The following is a 17,544-nucleotide window of genomic DNA, read 5'->3' as shown; positions in this document are numbered from 1 at the left end:
CTGCTTTTGTTCTTCTTCAGCGAAAAGACGATCACAAAATTCAGTCATCATGTTGAAAATGTTGTCATCTCTTCCGGGTCCATCAACCAGTCGTTACCATCTTGAGATTAGGCATCACCTCTGAAACGGATTCACGCTACTACCTACTTGTGGCCTTGTAGATATCGTACCCTCTACTTGATACATTGCCTGAATAGACCATCTCCTCAACATATAATGGTCGGGTACCTTCTTCAATTGTTTCGTATCCATAATACGAAGGATATGTTTGCATAAGATCCCCTCCCTTTCAAACTTAGCACAATCGCATTTGACAGTCACACCATCGGAATCATCATAAAATACCCTAAACCATCTACTCTTCACATCATTTCTTGGACCTACCAAATATTTTTCCACGGCCCCATCCTTGCTCAAGTGGTTGTACCAACAACCAGTACACTCAAAGAAATGTCAGCATGGACATGTATTTAGCAAGAACCGGTAAATTAAAATAAAATTAAAAGTGTGTACCTCTAAATGAGAAATTCCCAAATTTTATATTTGATACCTTGACCCATCAACAGATGCTTCATTCCTTGATTTTTGGAGGCAGTCTACGAAAGGATTTTTTGCATTGAAATTATTTACATGCATCTTTTGATTATTCATTTAATTTTTCTCCACACCTCGTGCAACGCATGGGTTTTCTTATATATCCAAGGTCGACAAAATGTGGTGCAAAGTATATAAAATAAAATATGTAGAAGAAGGTTTCGTGTAAATTCGTAGAGGTGTATATTTTTCTAATTTGCAACATCTTTAAAAAACCCAATAAAATATACAGATATAGTACAATGCGAAAATTAAAGGGATTAAGAATGAATAAAATAAATGGGATTTTGCAAAAGACGTCCACTATTTATTTGCAAAAGAGTAATGGTAGGGAGACCGAGAGTACGAATGAAAATATAGCTTCTCACCACAATGTCACGAGTGATGTAAGGCAGCCCTTAGGTTTAGGTAAATAAAGAAAAATAATAAATTTTTTTTGTGAGCATGGCACATGCTAATTGTTGGGCTATCCCATCGGTTCTTCATATTATTATTCTTTGGGAAAAATATCTTATAGTTTGATAATTTGCAAATAGAGTCACCACCTTTGTGTGAATTTTGCAAATCAGGTCATGTCATCAATTTATGATCTGATCATACTCATAAAAAAGAAAAAAAAATCAATTTCTGATCAAAATGGCCGTGATAGATTTTCGGAAGTGATATATCTGCCCCTTTTGATCACCAGGAACACCCACTGTCAGTGTTTGTGGCAATCAAGGGGCATTGAATTCTTCTGACATAAGTACAACAGCCCCTCTTTAGTCATTGATACATTGACAGGGGGTGTTCCTGGTAATCAAAAGGGGCGGTATATCATTTCCCTAGATTTTTTAACTTGTAAAAGACCAAAATGTCCTTATTTGTGTAAAGATGAAAATTACCCTGTAAAAAGACCAAGATACCCGTGAAGCTCAGTGATATGTTTTAATAGGATGGGTCCCACCAACCCAATTCAAACACGTGCACCGGGTGGGGCCCACCATTTTGCCTCATTCTTTGATGGCGTAGGTCCCACGATCTTCACCCGAGCCCTAGTATATGGTGGGGCTCACAATTTTACACGTCATGTTTTGCTTTGATGGGGTGGGCCCATTTTTTTACACCCAAGCATAAGAATTCTAGTATACATAGACATGATATTACCACACCCTTGATGCAAAACTTATCTTTGATTGTCATGTGTATTTTGGTCTTTTTAGAAGGTAACCTTTGTCTTTTCACATAAAAGGACATTTTGGTCTTCTTCAATGAGTAAAAAAAAAAACACTACATTGAGTATTTTGGTCACAAATTGATGGCATGACCTGATTTGTAAAATTCACGCAAACGTGATGGCTCTATTTGCAAAATCTCAAATTACCTCTCTCTCTCTGCTTAGTATTGAGTCCATTGACTATGGATTAAGGGAAATGATATCAACACAACCATCTTTTGATATATATGCGCTCAACTATCAAAGAACTTTCAAAAGGTCATTATGTTCCCGAAAGTTTTTTACAAACCAATTAAAAAAGAAAAACATGCTAGAGCGAGCCCATAACAAGAAGTAGGTGCGCTGATATTATTTCCCTGATTAAGATCATATCATTTTAAAAAAAAAATATCATTTCCCTAGACTAATTACAGAAGATTAAAAAAAGTGTAGAACGCTGGTGAATACCTATGCTTCTATTGGTGCAATCCAAGATTTAATTATATGCCTAAATCTGTTCGTTTATCAACACGCACCAACATGAGTGAGTGAATGTTGCGTAAAGGAAACAAGTCAAGAACAGTCGAGTTTTTAACACCCACCCACACCCACACCCCCCCACCCCATTCTCTCTCTCACTCACTCACATAAGGAACCACGTTCTTGTGCCAGAACATCCAACTTGCTCTTATAAATATATTGCTCACATTCGAGGGACAGAACATACCTCTCTTCACTCTGGGCTTTCATATTTGCAAATTCTTTTCTTTGAAATGGCTTTCCAAATGGAATTGGCGTGTATTTTACAATCTCTGGAGCACAAAAGCATCTTAGTCACTGGTTCTACTGGCTTTCTAGCAAAGAGTATTAGCCCCACAATCTTTTATATCTTCCTTTTAATTTCGCCCTTCTTCGTTGCCTTGCGTATTTGATTTTTTATGATAGTTTTTCTTTCATTGAATGTAGTTTTTGTGGATGATAGTTTTTCTTTCACTGAAATTATAGTTTTTGTGGAGAAACTACTTAGAGTTCAACCTCTTGTCAAGAGGCTTTTTCTTCTTATAAGAGCTACAAATGATGAGACTGCTAAGCAGCGCTTGCAAAATGATGTATGCCACTACCCTTACTTCTCTATAGTATCATTTTTTTTGCTCCTCTTTCACACAAGTAGCTTTAACGAGGCAATTTGACAAATTATCACTTGGGACATATCAGTAAGTTTTTTACTTGGGACACATCAGTAAGTTTTTCTTATGCCAAGAGGCACCCGACTTCCACATATAAATACATTGTAACAGCATGTAAATTGTTGTCTATGATATCCTTGTAATATCGCCCTCATATAAGGGCATTATTGTCATGTAACAATATATTTTGTATATATAAAGCAACCAGAGACGCGTTTTCAGAATCATTTTAGATTTAAACTCTCTTCACATTGCAGAATCATTTTCTTTCTCATTATTTTCTTCGAAATGGACTTCCAAATGGATTTGGGGTGTATTTTACAGTCTCTGGAGCACAAAAGCATCTTAGTCACTGGTTCTACTGGCTTTCTAGCAAAGAGTATTAGCTCCCGCCCCCGCCCCCGCCCCTTTTTATCTCCTTTTTCCTCTAGCTCTTTTGTATTGTCTGGTAAATTTGTTTTTAATGATAGTTTTTCTTTCAAATGAATGTAGTTTTTGTGGAAAAACTACTTAGAGTTCAACCACATATGAAGAGGCTTTTTCTTCTTATAAGGGCTACAAATGATGAAACTGCTAGGCAGCGCCTGCAAAATGATGTATGCCATTACACTTCATTCTTTCTTGTAATATCATTTTTTAACTGCTCTATCACTCAAGCCTCTTTAAGGAGGAGGTATCATATCTGTGAAACAACCAGTTATTCCAAAAGCTTAAGCTTTTGGAGACGGTGTTATTTAATCTTTTATACTTAACACTCCTTTCACGTGTGTGGCCCCTCTTTCTAGGGTTGGCCTACAGATGGCACATGTGGCTCATCTTTTGGGTTTGGCCATTGCATGTGGATTTTTGGTATCAGGGAGGTTTGAACTTAGGACCTTTGGCTCTGATACCATGTGAAAACTACCAGTAACTCCAAAAGCTTAAGCTGATGGTGATGGCGTTATCTAATCTTTTATACTTTAACTGAATTACCCATTAAAAAACTTAAAACTTAGTTTTGTCTTTCTAAAACATCGAACCAAGATGTTATGTATCATATCTTAACTTTGTTTTATTGTCAGGTTATGGAGAAGGAGGTATTTAGGATCTTGAGAGAGAAACATGGTAAGGATTTTTATTCATTTATATGGGACAAGGTCACTCCTGTTGCAGGGGATATCGCTTGTGAGAACTTGGGAATAGAGGAGAAAAGTATGAAGGAAGAGATGTGGAGAGAAATCAATGTCATTGTAAATGTAGCAGCTACTACAAACTTTGATGAGAGGTGATGTTGTAATGCAAATACTGTCATGTAGTATACGAAAATGAAACAGGTTTTTAAAAGCTCAGACTTGGACGAGAACTCAATTTAAGTTAAAAAGGAATTGACATAAGCAAGTCCATAATTGGCGAGGTCAATATTTTATCGATTCGGGCAAGTTAAAGGAGTTTTGACTTTGTGATGACAAAACTCAGGCTTGAATGAGAACTTGGCCAAGACAAAACCGAGTTGAGTTGTGCGAGTCCATATTTGACTCAGTGCAGTTTTTAAACAGTGAACGAAACCTTTTTTTATTTTTCTTTTGAAATCTCAAATTATTAATTTTTTTAATAATTGTCTATAGATATGATGTCTCTTTGATTACTAATACCATGGGAGCTAAGCATGTTTTGGAGTTTGCAAAGAAATGTGTGAAACTAGAGATACTTCTCCATGTGTCAACTGGTGAGTCTATACAGTGAGTTACCAAAGGATAGATGATTATCATTATTTTTATCTCGGCTATGAACTTATTCTTGAAGTTTGATTTTCTACTGCTCCTCTTCTCCTAATCCTCTTCCTCTTCTCTATCTTTTCTTCTTCCTCCTCCTGTTTTCTCCTCCATTTATTATTTGATCTATGTGTTTGTAATTAAGAATTGATTTCTTCTTATTGTTTGATAATTTAGCCCTCTAATGAATCAAATTTCATCTTGTGTTTTAGCATATGTTTCTGGGGAAAAGGCCGGACTTATATTAGAGAAACCATTTAACATGGGTGAAACACTAAATGGAATCATGCGTTTAGACATTGAAGCAGAGATGAAATTGGCAAATGAAAGATTAAGGGAACTTCGTGATAATGGAGCTAGTAGAAAAGCAGAGACTATTGCCATGAAAGAACTCGGAATCCAAAGGTTTGAAACACTCAACTTGGATCCACCACAGAATGCAAATTTTGAGATGAATGTTTTTAAAATCAGAATGGCCCAGAAATAGGCATGGTAACTAGAATACTAAGTTGAGTATAGGTGAGACCAAGAGAATAGATTTTTTTCTTTCCACTTCAAAATTTATATGGGATGGTTATAGCTGAATTCACAAATTGGCCTGTTCTTGGAAGGCGCAACACCCTTGATATATTCGCTCCCCTTGTTTTACTTGGGACAGCCCGCTTTAGTGTAAAAGAATAGTATAAAAAAAAGTGTAAAAGAATAGTCGTCAGTACACTAGAGGGGGCTGTCCCAAGTAAAAAAGAGTGAATATATCAGTTCCCTAATCCATTTATTTATACAATTCTGCTACTTTATATCTTCCAGGGCTCGATTCTTTGGTTGGCCAAACACCTATGCTTTTACAAAGGCAATGGGAGAAATGCTTCTTGGACAGCTTAGAGAAAATGTACCACTAGTTATCATGCGCCCTACTATCATATCAACCACTTACAGAGAGCCTTTCCCTGGCTGGATTGAAGGCACCAGGTAACTGTAGAAATGTTGAATGCTTATAAGCTTTAACCGTTAAAGCTTGTAATGCTCTGTCTTGATTTTTTATTGATGTTTATTTAATTTAGAGCACTGCTTGGAAAACGGGATCCCGTTTTGTTGAAAAAAAAAACATGGGCATCAACCATTAATGCCACGTCCACTAAAAGATAGAGTAAGGGAGCTCAAATCCCCATAAAAAAGCAATAAATACACCTTGAAAAGGGTTGGTGTTGTCACTCTCGTTTTTATTTTCCACACGGAATCCCTTTTTCAAAGTGTTTTCATTTAGGCCACGTTTTGATGCTTCATGCTTTTTTATTTAGAATTGGATTTGAGTTTTGGATACAAAATACATCAATCATCCTCATCCTTATGCTCAGGATGAGAGAGAGAGAGAGAGAGGGGTGGGGGGACGTCTGGCTGCTGCGGCAGCATGGTCGAGAAGCAGCGAGGATGAAGGTTAAAAAAACTGAAGGAAATTGCCACTTCGGAATAAAGTCACGGGTTTGCTCCCGAGACGAGTGTTCGAATCCCACCCGGATCGACTTACCCTGATGCACATTGTATGTGGGCCACTGCTTGCTACGTATAGGAATAGTCCTACTCCTGACGGGGTGAGAACACCCTGCGTCATAAAAACAATAAGGATGAGGGCAATTGCCATAAATATTGAGTTCCAAATAATTTCTTGCATAACAGATTTGAAAATCAGATTTTTTTTTTCACTGTTGTAGCTGATTTGGAAATCTAAGGATCTGATCCAGTGCAAATGTGAGAAATCCAAATCTAAATCTTGTGGGTATCCAAATGTGCCTTAATTATTTTTTGAATCAAACTTTAAATATTCCATAACTTTGTACAACATCAAACTCCACCAAATTATTTCTATTAATCAGTGCTTAGATATGGAGTTACAGATAAAGACAATAAAAGATAAGGATAATCACAATAATGGTAATCCATATGGAGATAGACATCCACTCCTTTCATCTTCCAGATTAAGAGACAAGTAAATAAGTGTCATCACTACATATGGAGACAAGTACCTCCACTCACACCTTTTTTCTCAGCCAAACCCACTCCTTTCATCTTCCAGCTTAAGAGAGAAGTCAAGTGAATAAGTGTCATCACTACATATGGAGACAAGTATCTCCACTCACACCTTTTTTCTCAGCCAAACCCAATAGACATCGGTCACCATCTCTCCTTCGGTTAAAGCAGTCATATGAAGGCTTGAAATGGTTTGTCGGTGCTAGCATTCAGCAGATACATTCTCCATTCTATCTGTCAAGGGCTCAGCCCCCTAAGCTTATCCTCAGGGTATGGTACGACTTTGCAACACTATGAAGTGGTTTCTTTGAAAAGCTTTGCTTCAACATATTTCAAATTTTTTTTACTACTAGGTTCAACATTTCCATTTATTAAACCAAACTCGCAAGACCTATTAAGCATATGAAGGTGATGGTTTTTCATTCATATATTCTAGTACATTCAAAATGAATAAACCATTGATATTTGTAGACACCCCATTTTGACCGGGCCCTAAACCTCTCTGTGAAAATGAATAATCCAACCAAATCAATCAGCTAGGGTCCCAAACTTCACCCTAAGCTAGGGTAGGATCCCATCTAGCTTCCTGTAAAATTTCGTCGAAATCGGAGTGCGTTTGCCTAGCGAACGAACTGCGAGAAGACCGTAGTGTAAACCAGAAAGGGGAGTGGATTATCCGAAAGGTGGTTGTCCAAATAAGAAAAAGAGGTCGAATTTATCACTCCCTTATAAAAAGAATCCATCGGGCAAGGGCAGAGGGGAGTTCATTTTCGTCTGAAAATTTCGGGGAAAAATCTCAAAGAGAAAAGGGGAGAAGAGCTGAAACCCTAACCCAACCTTTGCAATTTCCGATCAAAGCTTATCTTCCCCGATCTTCTTCTCCGGTAGGATTACCGGATCTCCGGCCAATTAGTTCTTCCTTGAATCATCTTATGTTCCTCCTTTAATTTTGATCTTTTCAAGCGGTAAAACCTCAGATCTAGAACCCAAACCCTAACCCACCGGTCATCTTCTTCAGAGAATATCCATAGATTCTAGCTATCTGCAACTAGATCCGTCAGTTTCTTAAATTCCAGTGAGATTTGCTCATTTCTAGGCAAGATCCGATCATCTTCTCCGGAGAGGAGCAATTTTTCCAGCCATTTCTTATATAGATCGAAGATCTGATGTCTGCAAATCTGCAGAGGAAGAGAGAGAGAGAGAGTTAAAAAAGAACCTCCTCTTCTCTTGATCTCCCGCGCAGTGATGTTCTGATACTGAATTTTCTAGTTAAAAAACCAGTGCTGTAGAACGATGGATTCTCTGCCTTATGCAATCGGAAGCATCAGATTCCTTATACCGAATTCCAAAAGAAGAAAGGTCCCCTCTCCCTTTGTTTCCATCTATTCTATACCTCAGTTCTCCCTTTCAATTCCTAGGTCCGTTTCTCTTTCTGTAAATCCCCGACTCTTTCCCTACAATAGGTCGATCCATTGTCGTTCTACCTCCCAAAACTCTCATCATCATCATGAAGATCATCACAGCCACAATCATTATCACAATCATGATCATAATCACAATCATAATCACCACCACCACCACCATCACGAGCAAGACACGAACTTGAACCGTTATCAGGAAGCGATTCTCGGCTTCGCAAGAGCAATTTGATGGGCTGAATTGGCGGATTTCCTTCGGGAGCATTTGCAGCTTTGTTGTTGTTCAACGGCTCTGCTTCTGGTCGCGGCTGCGTGCCCGTTTGTGCTTCCCAAGTTGGTTGCAAAGCCTTTCCAGCGCGCCTTCATTGTTGCTGCATTCCCACTCGTCGGAGTTTCAGCAGCACTTGATGCTGCTATGGATATTGCTGGTGGAAAAGTAAATATCCATGTTCTAAGGGCTCTTGCAGCATTTGCATCTGTACTCAATGGAAACGCCCTTGAAGGAGGCTTGCTTCTTGCAATATTTAATCTGGCCCACATTGCTGAAGAGTATTTCACAGCCCGGGCAATGGTTGATGTTAAGGACTTGAAAGAGAATAATCCCGATTTTGCCCTTGTGCTGGAAGTGAATGGCAACAGATCACCTGATATCTCTTCCCTGGCATATAAAAAGGTTCCTGTGCATGACCTGGAAGTGGGTTCTTACATCTTGGTCAAAGCTGGTAAGGCTGTGCCGGTAGATGGAGACGTTTTTCAAGGTAGTTCTACAGTTACTGTTGAGCACCTGACTGGAGAAGCCAAACCAATAGAGAGGATAGTGGGGGATAAAATTCCAGGGGGTGCAAGGAACTTGGATGGAATGATGATAGTGAAAGCAACCAAGACATGGAAAGATTCTACATTGAGCAGAATTTTTCAGTTAACCGAAGAAGCACAGCTAAATAAGCCAAAGCTGCAACGGTGGCTAGATGAATTTGGGGAGTTTTATAGCCAGGTTGTTGTGGCTCTATCGCTTGTGGTTGCTCTCATTGGGCCATGTATTTTTAAGTGGTCCTTTATTGGCACACCAGTCTGCAGAGGATCAATTTACCGGGCTTTGGGGCTAATGGTGGCAGCATCACCCTGTGCATTGGCAGTTGCTCCTTTGGCATATGCTACTGCAATAAGTTCCTGTGCAAGTAAGGGAATACTTCTCAAAGGTGGGCATGTATTGGATGCTCTACCATCCTGTCACACCATTGCATTTGATAAAATAGGGACATTGACCACAGGGGAGCTTATGTGCAAAGCAATTGAGCCCATTCATGGACATCGGGTTGTAACAAACAAATTGGAAGTTGCTCCTTGTTGTGTTACTAACTGTGAGAAGGAAACCCTTGCTGTAGCTGCTGCCATAGAAAAAGGTTCTACATACCCTATTGGCAGGGCTGTTGTAGACCACAGTGTGGGGAAAGACCTACCATATGTTTCTATTGAAAGCTTTGAGTGTTTACCTGGTAGGGGCCTTTTGCGACATTGACTGGTATCAAGCTTTTCTCGGATTCTGTCGATGATCTGCGTTTGGAGGCAGAGGAGTGCTTTATCTTTCTTCTGAAACGATTTTGTTTTTCAAAATGAAATCGAGTCATATCAGTTGAATTGGGCAAAAAAGTGTCTTTTGAGGGAGATTGGTTAGGAAATAAAGTAGTCGAAAGATCCTGCCTTTTCCCTTCCTTTAAACAGAGACTTCAAAAATGACCACGATTTCAGGTTCAGCCCTTCAATTCCCAACTGATTCAATCATTCTTCCTTCCCTTAATCATCAAAAGAGCTTCCTTGCTTTGGGCCAGTGCAGAAAAAGAGCTACATGCTGCTCTGTTTTGAGGTGAACTGGCGCAGTCACGGTGGAGAATATTTTTTCAGGACAAAATTACTTTTTTCAGATTCAAAACGGCAGCATTTATGGAGGTCTGATGGTCCTGGATATTCTCCAAAGCTCAGAGTTATGGTACCATCTATGGCGTTACAGGTGCCAGACAAGCCACTGGGTCTGTATGATCCATTGTTCGATAAGGATTCTTGTGGAGTTGGATTTGTTGCAGAGTTATTTGGTGAATACAGTAGGAAAACTGTGGGAGGTGCTATAGAGATGTTGGTGCGAATGTCCCACAGAGGTGCTTGTGGCTGCGAAACAAACACCGGTGATAGGGCTGGCATTCTCGTGGCGCTTCCCCATGACTTCTTCACTGAGGTTGCTAAAGATGTTGGATTTGAGCTGCCACCACTAGGTGAATATGCAGTAGGGATGTTCTTCTTACCAACATCAGAAGTTCGCCGTGAAGAAAGCAAAACAGTATTTACCAAGGTTGCGGAGTCACCGGGGCATGTTGTACTTGCGTGGCGATCTGTCCCAACTGATAATACAGGCTTGGGCAAGTTTGCTCTTCAGACAGAACTTGTTATTGAACAACTGTTCCTTACTCCAACTCCAAGGTCAAACGCTGATTTTGAGCAGCAGATGTACATATTACGGAGGGTTTCGATGGTGGCTATTCGAGCTGCTCTAAATCTACAACATGGTGGAGTGAAGGACTTCTATATATGCTCTCTTTCTTCAAGCACTGTTGTTTACAAAGGTCAACTAAAGCCTGATCAACTGAGAGACTACTATTATGCAGATCTTGGCCATAGTAGGTTTACGAGCTTCATGGCCCTGGTTTTCAACAATTACTTTCCCTAGGTGGGACCGTGCTCAACCTATGAGAGTTTTGGGCCACAATGGTGAGATCAACACACTACGTGGAAATGTAAATTGGATGAAAGCACGAGAAGGTCTTTTAAAGTGCAAGGAACTTGGCTTGTCGAAGAATGAGATGAAGAAACTTCTACCCATTGTCGATGTCACTTCATCTGATTCACAATTGAAGTAATTGGCGTGAAGAGGCTAAATTCATATCCCTAACCGTGTTTCAGGTAAGCATGATATCTCTTTATCTAATCAAGAGTTTAAAAGAAATTGTAGACATTAAAGTCTGTTTAGATACTTCTTGTTGTGTATTCTAGCCTAGAACTGCCATGTTTGTGTTATTTGTTATTAGGATAAGTTTCTCAATTATCTTGTTTAAATGTTTACACTAGTCAGTGTATTTTGTGTCTTTAGCATTCTTATGCTTAGGTATAAGAGTGTGTGCAGAAAATTTTATTCTGTTTATTTTCTGAGGAGCATAATGGATTGAGCCGTGCATTACATATAGGAATTTTATTATGTTTAATGTTATTATGTTATTGCTCTTTATATAACCTGTTTATAAATGCTTGTGCTGTCATATGATATATGTGTTAACGATTTGCAAATGGAAAATGTTAGCAAGGGCGATGAAGGCGTTAGCCCAAGCCCATCCTTAGGGGACTTGCATAGTCTGAATAGTGCTCCCCTCTTCAATTTTAGACTTTTCCAGTGTTTTAGATACTCTGAGACCTTAGCCCCTATTCATTAGGGCGATGAAGGCGTTAGCCCGAGCCCATCCATAGGGGACTCGCTTAGTCCAAGTAACACTCCCCTCATTTACTTTTAAGACTGGCTTAGTCTTTTAGGTACCCTTAAACATTATAAACCCATTCATTGCAAGGGCAATGAAAGAGATATCTTGAGCCCACCTTTTAGGGAGAGAAGCTACGTCTCAGCAGAGAGTCTTACCCTCAGGGAGACAGGCTATGTCTCATGCAAAGAAATTATATCCTTTAGAGACAGGCTTTGTCTCATCAGTAAGTCAATCCACAGGAGACTATTCAAGTCTCACAAAGTTGCCCCCCTTTGAGGAGACAAGCTATGTCTCATGTGGGAAAATTCAAACCTTTTGGAGACAGACTTTGTCTCATTGGCCCTATATATCCTTTTGTTTTAGAAGACATGTAATGTCTCATTAGAGCCATTCTCAGAGTCATTAGCATAAGAGTCTGTCCTTACCTAGAGAGTCTCAGTTTCAGGAGTCAGTCCTATCATCTTAGGGGTTAGGATTCCATCCAACCTTTCGTCAAGTCATATGATTTTATCCAGCTCTTGCGAGGCATAGGATGCTGTCCAACCCTTGTAGAGTCGTGTTTCTGTCTTTTTTCCCCCCAAAGCATAGGATGCTGTCCAACCTTTGCGGGATATCAGGAGTCTATCCTGCCCTTATGACGATAGGATTTTGTCCTCTTGAGTAAAAAACACTTGAAAATTCAAAAAACATTTCAAAAAAGCAAAAATCTCAAAAGTATTGAGTCTTTAGTAGTAGTTAGGAAAATCTATTCCGAACTACGTTGGCTTGAACCCTTTCCATAGGGTACGTAGTGCAGCTTGGGATCCACATCCCAGGTCCAGCCAAACCTTTAAAAATAAACATTTCAAATTCTCAAAAAATACAAAAATTCTTCAAAACCTTTTCAAAAGATCTTCTCCTAGAGTTAGGAGTCTGTCCTAGCTGTTTGGGGTGTTTTAGAATTAGGAGTCTGTCTTGATTTGTATTGATATGGTGTGTCCTGCCGTGTGACTGTCCCTAGAGTTAGGAGGCCTCGAGTTGATCGGTTAGACATTTAGTCGAACCGATGGCTAGGCTTGGAAGCATATAGTCAGCCCGTGGTTTTCTTTAGGATGCACAGCCTAATTACACATAGGATTTAGGGCCCACCTGCATTAGCTTAAGGCTAATCAACTTGCTTTAGTTAGGGCATATAGAATCCCAAAAATTACAAATCATATGAACTTAAGCAATTGTACAAAAAAGCTTTAAAAATCAGTCGAGTCTAGTGAATCGAGTCTAGGATAACGGTTCTAGATGGTTAGGCATAGAAGTTTAGAATAGGGCATCGCACTACGTTGACTCCGATTCTTCCCGAGGCCGGGATACGTAGAGCAGCTGGGATGGACGGTCATCTTGGTCCGAGTCAGGTCCTGCATTAGAGTTTTAGGATTTGTCTTGTCCAGTCATGTGTATAGAGTTAATTTGTGTTGTGTGTTTTGTTGTGTTTTCTTACTTTCAAGTACAGATCCTATACTTTTAGCTGTAGCATGCATGTGTTTGCACACCAGAACTCAGACACCAATTAGGTATAACATTCATAACCTAGATATTCTCAGGTGACATTTCTTTCATTTATTTTATGTGTGTTTATTATTCATCTCCGAGACATGCATGATTAGATAGACGTCTTCTCGGAGATATTTGTTCCCATTTCATATGATTTTCGCCCAAAACTCTTCAAAATTATTAAATAAATGGCATAAGAGACCAGGTGTTTGCACTTGGGCTGATGAGGTGCTCTTCGGACCTTCCAAATTTGTAACCAGGCACGAACCTTATTTTATATCTCTGGTTATCTGTTGCAACAGAGCATAGTATGGGATCCTTGGCCCATTTCCTTGGATGGCGACTCTCCTTTGTTTAAGGTACGCCTCGAATCTGGGCTAGTCCCCGAATCGAGAGGTATCTCACTTTTTATCGCCACTCATGCTGTGAGGGGCACTTCTTTCAAGAGTTCCTTGGTAGAGCTCTCCATTCACGTGGATGATCCTGAGACTCTCCGTGGGACCCGTCCCCTCGCCTCTCTCGGATCGGGTCCGCAGGCTGACGACTCTGCTGGGGATCTCTCGAGTTATTGCCTAACTCTGTTAAAATGCCATTTGTTACTAATTTTGAAGAAATTTGGGCTAAAATCATTATAAATGGGAATTTAATCGCTTAGAATCCAAGGGCACCAAATAGGTGTTTAAAATAAGGGATTCACACACTACACAGCATACATCATTTTGTCTTTTATTTTCTTTTATTGATTTTACCATTATTGGCTCCACGGGATAGATACAATGGGTGCCACATGGGATGTCATTACCCTGTTGGTCCTGTTGTATTTATTTCCAAGCTCTGCGCCAGTGATGCAGTCGTAAACACTCAGTGTACTTGTGTTTACAGCAGCCAGTGAGTAATGAAGCATACTGTATATAACACTCGGTGTACTTGTGTTATATATTTAAAGTATGGATCATATGCATAGTACCCGATATATTGAGTCTGGAGCTCTACTTTCATTTTTACATATATTATGTACATTGATATATTTGTTGATTTAGTAAAACCCAATTAGGATCTGCATGTGCTTATATATATATATATATATATATATATATATATATATATATATATTGCATTCATATAAGGACGAACATGTGTTGCTGACACATGTTGAAGCATAGATTTGGGAACCATGTCCTATCCATAGATTATTGTAGTTCACCTTATGTGGCTACAACGCGGTCCTAGTACACTAACATGTCTGTCATGAGTCGAGACTCTCTCGACTCCACTAGATTAGAATTAGGGTGGTGCCCCTGGTTAGGGTGTATATATGTATATATACCTATTTATTTATTATTAGATTAGGGCATTCTTATTTAGTGGAGATTCCCTATCTAATCCAATCAATTATATCAATTCATCTTTCCGATATAAATCTGGTCTATAGCTCTTACTCGCCATCATTATGGCTATAGTCTATCCTTTGACTCCTTTTACTATACATTTGACTCGTATCTTGTATCATTGATCTATATCCTATACATTGATATTTAGATTAGGGCCTATCTCTTAGTTAGGTTCTCCTGTGTAATCTAATCAATTTTTTCTATTTATCCGTTTTGTGGATTCTATTTATCCATTCTGTGGATTATCATTAGATTATTGGTTCTTTATCCATAATCTATTCCTTGATCTATTGGGTCTTAAAATTGATCCGTGTTTTTCATTGTTAGATTAGAGTTTACCTCTTAGTTTGGTTTTCCTTCCTAATCTAATCAATTATATCTATCTATTCATTCTTTTAGATTATGATCAGATCGATGACTTCTAATCATCATTCCTATGGTCACGATCCATCCTTCGATCTTTTGGTTGCAAATCCAACCCATCTCTAAATGTCGTCATTCATGGTCAGCCCCTCACATCCCTCTGATGACCATATTCTGTTTTTCACTCATGAGCCTATCTTGCCACCATCATTTGAGTGCAAGTATCCTTGCTGGGAGTCTTATACTACCGAGTTTATCCATATACCCTTATGATGACTTGTGGGATCTCTTTATATGGCCGTCATGTTGCCGAATTTTACCCAACACATTTTCAGTGTGATTGCTATCCTTTAGCGATATTGATAAATCATGTGTTTATCTTACCATAACCCTTCTTACAATTGTTATGCTGTTGGTTCTTACCCGAGGGAGAGATGTGTTTGTATTATCTCTTGTTTCAACTTGTGTATAACATTCAACGAGATTGCCTCATACTAAAGTTAGTGTTTGTCATTTCCATGACAGGAGTCAGACCTAATTGACTTCACCCATTTGTTGAACCAGTTTCCTTTCATTTCACCCAGCCAAGTCAACAGAACCTATACCAGGATTGGACTCCCCAGTCATACATCATAGAGGAAGGGCTGCTACCCATAAACTTTCAGTGCCAGTGCATTACTGACGAAGAAGTGTCCTGTTTTGTTAGGTTTGTCTTTCGTTGAGTGTACACCAACTTTCTTCTCTCAAAGTTGGTAAGTCTTATTGTGTCAATGTCAAAAAAAAAATGTGTGTCATATTTGTTAGTCATGATAATTCAGAGTCTATTGTTTCCATCCTTTGTCAAGTTCAATGTAGAGCCCATTGAGGCGCGTCGAAAAAAAAAGAATTAGTGATGTACTTAAGAGTCCTCAATTCAATAAAGTTGTTCATTCTGTATTTTTGATGTTCTATGATTCACTTCTAGATTTGATGTTTAAATAACTAAAGACACCCTTCTCGGATGAGAATGCAGACGAAATTCCCCTCGAGATCTGAAAGATGGTCAAACGAGAGGAAGAGCGTTGAGCATAGCCACTCAAAGAAGAAACGAAGCTATTGATAGTGGTATCGAAATCTGAAACTCGGGAAAGATGGATTGGCAAAACTTTATCTCCCGAGGAGCGCAAAGAATTGATAAACCTATTTAGAGGGGGTTCGAGGTAGTCTTGCTTGATCGTATAAGGATAAACAGGGTGAACGCCATGTTGTTGTGAAAACCAAGACTCCTTCCGCTTTAGACACCCAGTCGAAAAGTAAGAATTTGAGAGAGATGAACATCAGACATCCAGTGGAGCTGATGAAAAATTGAGAGAAGACTTTCCAGAAAATGAAGTCATAGAATGAGCCTCAAAAGAACACTTGGGTTGCACATCTCTAACGAGATTCCAAGTTGGAATATTTCATGATTACGGACAATTCTTATGTCCAAAAGAAACAAGAGCATGAAAAGATAAGAAGGAGAAAGGAATGTGTCCCTAAGACAACTTAAAAAAAAATCAAAGACCCAAGTGATGGAGTCTATGAGATAGATTGAATATTAGAATTGTCTCCAACATTTGGAAACTATCGAGAGCTGTATAACCTTGAGCATAAATTCAAGATATTCAAGAATCGCATAAGTTCAAGTGGAGCACTATGGTTGAAGTCGTGCTTGCAAATACCGCCAGACTCCTCGACAACAATATTCAAAGCTGTTGAACATTTTTCCTCAAAAGCTTGTACATCAAAATACCAGGAGGCCATCATTGGACGTTTGAGCCTTTATAGCCATAATCCCAACGCTTAAAAAATCCTTTTGTGAGCCCTTTGAGCCAACACTTTAAAACCAAACAATTCTTTCAACCACGTTATAAACCAGGGGCATTTTATGCACCTGAACTACGTCATGACCTGATCCCCAACTCTTCGGGGGTACGTAGGCAACCTGATCAACTCAGGTTCGGTCAAACCTTTGGGATAAAAGTTAAATCATCCCCCTTTCAAAATTTTGAAGCTAAAGAGCTAAACCATTCTTTGTTAAACCCCAAAGCGAACTACGCGGATCTGATCCTCCATTTTTGGGGTACGTAGGTAGTCTGGCAAGACCAGATTCGGTCCAAATCGTTTGAACTTTTGATATCTAACCCTTTTGAACCCAAGCCTACCTATAAAGTTCTTCTGGTGAAACGAGCATAGGTTCAAGGCAATTGAAAACAAAAACAGAAAGAAATGAAAAGGACGAGAGTCTGAAGACCTGCTAGGTTGAAAACCTGAAAGGGCGGCCTAGAGAAAAGTGAGAATCATTTTTTTTGCTAAGTCAACAACTAAAGAGGTTAGCTTATGCAAAGTAAGGGTATCGGTCTACTAGATTGAAAAATTCAAGAAGGCAATCTAGTCAGCAGCAAAGACTTCCCATAGACAGAAAGTTGGTGAGATACAAAAGGAAGTTCTCAGTTATGGAGAATTTCAGAAATTGAGTTAAGAGTGAGAACTCAAAGCAAGAATCAAGACAAGCGGTCTGCAAGACTGTAAACCTGGAAGACATCAGTTTGAC

General features: G+C 39.2%; 2 protein-coding genes and 1 pseudogene across 4 annotated transcripts in view; all 3 read left to right on the top strand.

Moving 5' to 3' along the window:
* The window catches only part of LOC143863267 (alcohol-forming fatty acyl-CoA reductase-like), a 30,508-nt gene extending 29,143 nt beyond the window's left edge, over nucleotides 1-1,365 (top strand). Inside the window, exon 9 of one of the 3 annotated variants that reach the window (XM_077373945.1) lies at nucleotides 21-1,365. The gene's annotated coding sequence lies outside the window, so the exon portion shown is untranslated. The remainder of the gene's footprint in view (nucleotides 1-20) is intronic. The other 2 variants (XM_077373942.1, XM_077373943.1) reach the window with 2 other exon arrangements.
* A 176-nt stretch (nucleotides 1,366-1,541) lies between these two features.
* Nucleotides 1,542-17,544, top strand: part of LOC143863269 (alcohol-forming fatty acyl-CoA reductase-like) — a 34,568-nt gene continuing 18,565 nt past the window's right edge. Inside the window, exons 1-6 of the mRNA XM_077373947.1 lie at nucleotides 1,542-2,653; nucleotides 3,469-3,572; nucleotides 4,038-4,240; nucleotides 4,581-4,681; nucleotides 4,940-5,132; nucleotides 5,535-5,696. Coding sequence (XP_077230062.1) covers nucleotides 2,563-2,653; nucleotides 3,469-3,572; nucleotides 4,038-4,240; nucleotides 4,581-4,681; nucleotides 4,940-5,132; nucleotides 5,535-5,696 — 854 coding nt within the window. The 5' untranslated portion in view covers nucleotides 1,542-2,562. The remainder of the gene's footprint in view (nucleotides 2,654-3,468; nucleotides 3,573-4,037; nucleotides 4,241-4,580; nucleotides 4,682-4,939; nucleotides 5,133-5,534; nucleotides 5,697-17,544) is intronic.
* Nucleotides 7,952-10,434, top strand: LOC143863266 (putative cadmium/zinc-transporting ATPase HMA1, chloroplastic pseudogene; annotated as a pseudogene).

Source organism: Tasmannia lanceolata, unplaced genomic scaffold (assembly GCF_043159265.1).
Source record: "Tasmannia lanceolata isolate RefF3 unplaced genomic scaffold, GAP_Taslan_0.1 ptg000044l, whole genome shotgun sequence".
NCBI classification, from domain to species: domain Eukaryota; kingdom Viridiplantae; phylum Streptophyta; class Magnoliopsida; order Canellales; family Winteraceae; genus Tasmannia; species Tasmannia lanceolata.
This window is presented reverse-complemented; position numbering and strand designations above follow the sequence as displayed.